This window comes from Nanorana parkeri, unplaced genomic scaffold (genome assembly GCF_000935625.1).
Source record: "Nanorana parkeri isolate BGI_ZX_2015 unplaced genomic scaffold, ASM93562v1 scaffold18, whole genome shotgun sequence".
NCBI classification, from domain to species: Eukaryota; Metazoa; Chordata; class Amphibia; order Anura; family Dicroglossidae; genus Nanorana; species Nanorana parkeri.
This window is the reverse complement of record NW_017306286.1, coordinates 3,599,443-3,602,058: the sequence shown is the minus strand read 5'-3', so window position 1 is coordinate 3,602,058 and position 2,616 is coordinate 3,599,443. Positions and strand designations below refer to the sequence as shown.

Below are 2,616 nucleotides of genomic sequence, written 5' to 3'. Positions count from 1 at the left end.
AGCAATGATAGTTGAGTTATTGCAGAATACACAGGCCCATGGCAGAAATGTAAAAATTGCTCTGATCCTTGGGGAGCGTACAGGTGTAAGAGCTGAACTGGTTAAATGATCAGACTTCAGTGAACTGAAACCTGACTAGTTGCCATAGGAGACTGTACTTTTTATGTCATCACAGCTCTTTGCATCCTTTTATCAAATACGTTGATAAACTTGTTAAAAGTGTTCCCTGTGAAGTAATTATGTATGCCCGAAAGCGATTCATTTTTAACAAAATTGTTTCATTTACCAATTTATGCTAAAAGCTCCAGATCATTGCCATGAAAGAGTTGTGATAAGTAGCAGGACCATTTCATAAAAGCATTAGACTGCAAGCTACATTAGGGATTCTAATGTAAAAAAGGGATTCTGGGAACAGGTAATAGCTAATCTAGAACAGTATCTAGTGGGATGCAGATTGTTACTGCCTTACCAAGTGATGTTTTTTTTTATAAATACGCCAGGGTTCCTAAATGAGAAACAACACCATCAACAAACTTTCCATTTTTACAGGGTGTGTTCTGGGAAATATATACAGAAATATATACAGGAGAGCTCTGTTGACCACAGTGTTTAAGTAATAATAAATACGGAGATCCTTCATCTAAAGTAATACAAAAAATCTTATATCTGCCTATTGTGTAAGTGTCAGGAACCTAAAACAGGAACATCTACCTGCTTCTAGGTTTTCCAACAATTTTTCTCTCGTACTATAAAATGCTCTGCCGTTGATTCTATTCAGAGATCCACATACATGAGTAGATTTTGAATGTGTAAAACATTGCCTGAACAGAACTATAGCACTAAGTATCTGGAAACTGATATACTGATTGAGAATAACCAATGCCCGTTTTCTCCTTCAATTTCCAAACTTTTAGACCATCTCGCCTAGCACAGAATTTCTGGGCAATCATAACTAATCATAAACAGGGACTCGTTTTTTTTTTTCAAGATGTCTTACCCGAGATTCTCCTTCTCCTCTCCATTCAAGTCTATTGGGAAAGAGGTAAAAGTATCTTCGTTGCCACTGGGTCAGGAATGGGTTCCCTAACTTCAGCATATAGCCATGCATGATGCAGTCTTTTCCTAGTGCATAATCTGGGTAGTGTGAGAATGAGTGTCAGAATTACTGAAGTAAATAAACGTTACAGTACAAACCGTATATGAATATAATAGCAAAATAGATAGAATTGTTACATCTGGCAAAATGTTAAAATAACAAGGGGCAGAACGCAGCTTTTTAAAAATTCCATTTGCCTATACACATCCAAGTTTAACATCAGCTATGTATATCATTCTAGTGTTACAAAACAGATTTGCACAGTGGCATGCAGTGGTAATGGCAAGCTAACCATTCCTGTGGAAGCCATGCTGCACACTATGAAGAATATTAATGGTGAAGGTAACAACCAGGGCCATGTTACAAATAGTACTTACAACCACCCTACATAGGCAACCTTTGTATTCATTCACGTTTGTTGAATGCATTCTTGTGCCCTGAAAACTGTAGCAACAATGTTTACCTTCTTCATGTCCCAGTTGCTTGTTTTTGGCTCTTTTCCGAGCTTCGATCTTATCAGTATCTCCATTGACAGCTTCATAAACAGTTTCTGCTACTTCTTGTTGCCAGCGCTCAGATATAACCAGAGGGAAGTTCTTGTACAGCTCCTGATCGCTATCAAGCAACTACATAAAAAATGTCATGTGTTACACAGGATAAACAAGGACAAATGTGACAGTTCAGCTTTAGGAATACACAGAGACAGGGCAAAATCATCTTTATTGCTTGTGAAGATGAATTACGGAGAACCACTGCATACTTTAACATGTACATACTTTACTCAAAGGTCTGTGTAAAAGTTCTAAACCAAGTTGATAATTTTAAAGAACAATGCCAGGGTTTTGAAAAGTTAAAGGAGAATTATGAGACGAGTGATTTTCCCTCAACCTCATAGTTCGAGCCGACATGTAACAATGAAACTGTCACTCATTGGCTCAATAGATCGGGAAGTGAACGAACGCATATCGTCGCTCGCTCACTTCTCGATCATCTTCCTGCAGAGAGTGGTGACTGTCACTCACGGCTCCCTGCAGGGATTCTCCCCTTCCCGGCTCCGATTCTCCAGCGCTGACTGGTGGAACGGACGGGGGCAGGTACAGCTGGCTCTGCCTCTATATAGGCAGAACCAGCTGTCACTCATGCAGCTGGGTGGATCTCAACAGTAATGTCAGATCTGTCCTGACTGCGGCGTCTCAGTATACCGCGAGCTGTAGCTCACAATATACTGAGCTTTGGGTCACGGGGGGACGCTAGTTTATTTCCTCCCGTGACCCTTAGGAGAACTATGGGGAAAAACACTTACCCCATAGTTCTCCTTGCAGTGGCGCTGCCCCCAAACCGCAAGGGTTAACTGCTGGTTTTGGTCTACAGGTGAACATAAAGAAGAAAACTCATCCGATCCTCAGTCCTGTGGCAGTGACTGTTCACCTCTAACCCCCCCCCCCCCCCCCCCCCCGCCCCTGAATGCAGGTGTTTTTTCGTTGGTAGATCTCAATGAGCTCGTCATTTGAAAAGTAGAT

At 41.1% G+C, this 2,616-nt stretch overlaps 1 protein-coding gene across 1 annotated transcript in view; it reads right to left on the bottom strand.

Moving 5' to 3' along the window:
• LOC108790542 (beta-adrenergic receptor kinase 2) overlaps positions 1–2,616 on the bottom strand; it is a 276,398-nt gene that overhangs the window by 5,163 nt on the left and 268,619 nt on the right. Inside the window, exons 18-19 of the mRNA XM_018560833.1 lie at positions 1,560–1,722; positions 998–1,134 (exon numbers count right to left, since the gene is read on the bottom strand). Of these exons, the coding sequence (XP_018416335.1) occupies positions 998–1,134; positions 1,560–1,722 (300 nt within the window). The remainder of the gene's footprint in view (positions 1–997; positions 1,135–1,559; positions 1,723–2,616) is intronic.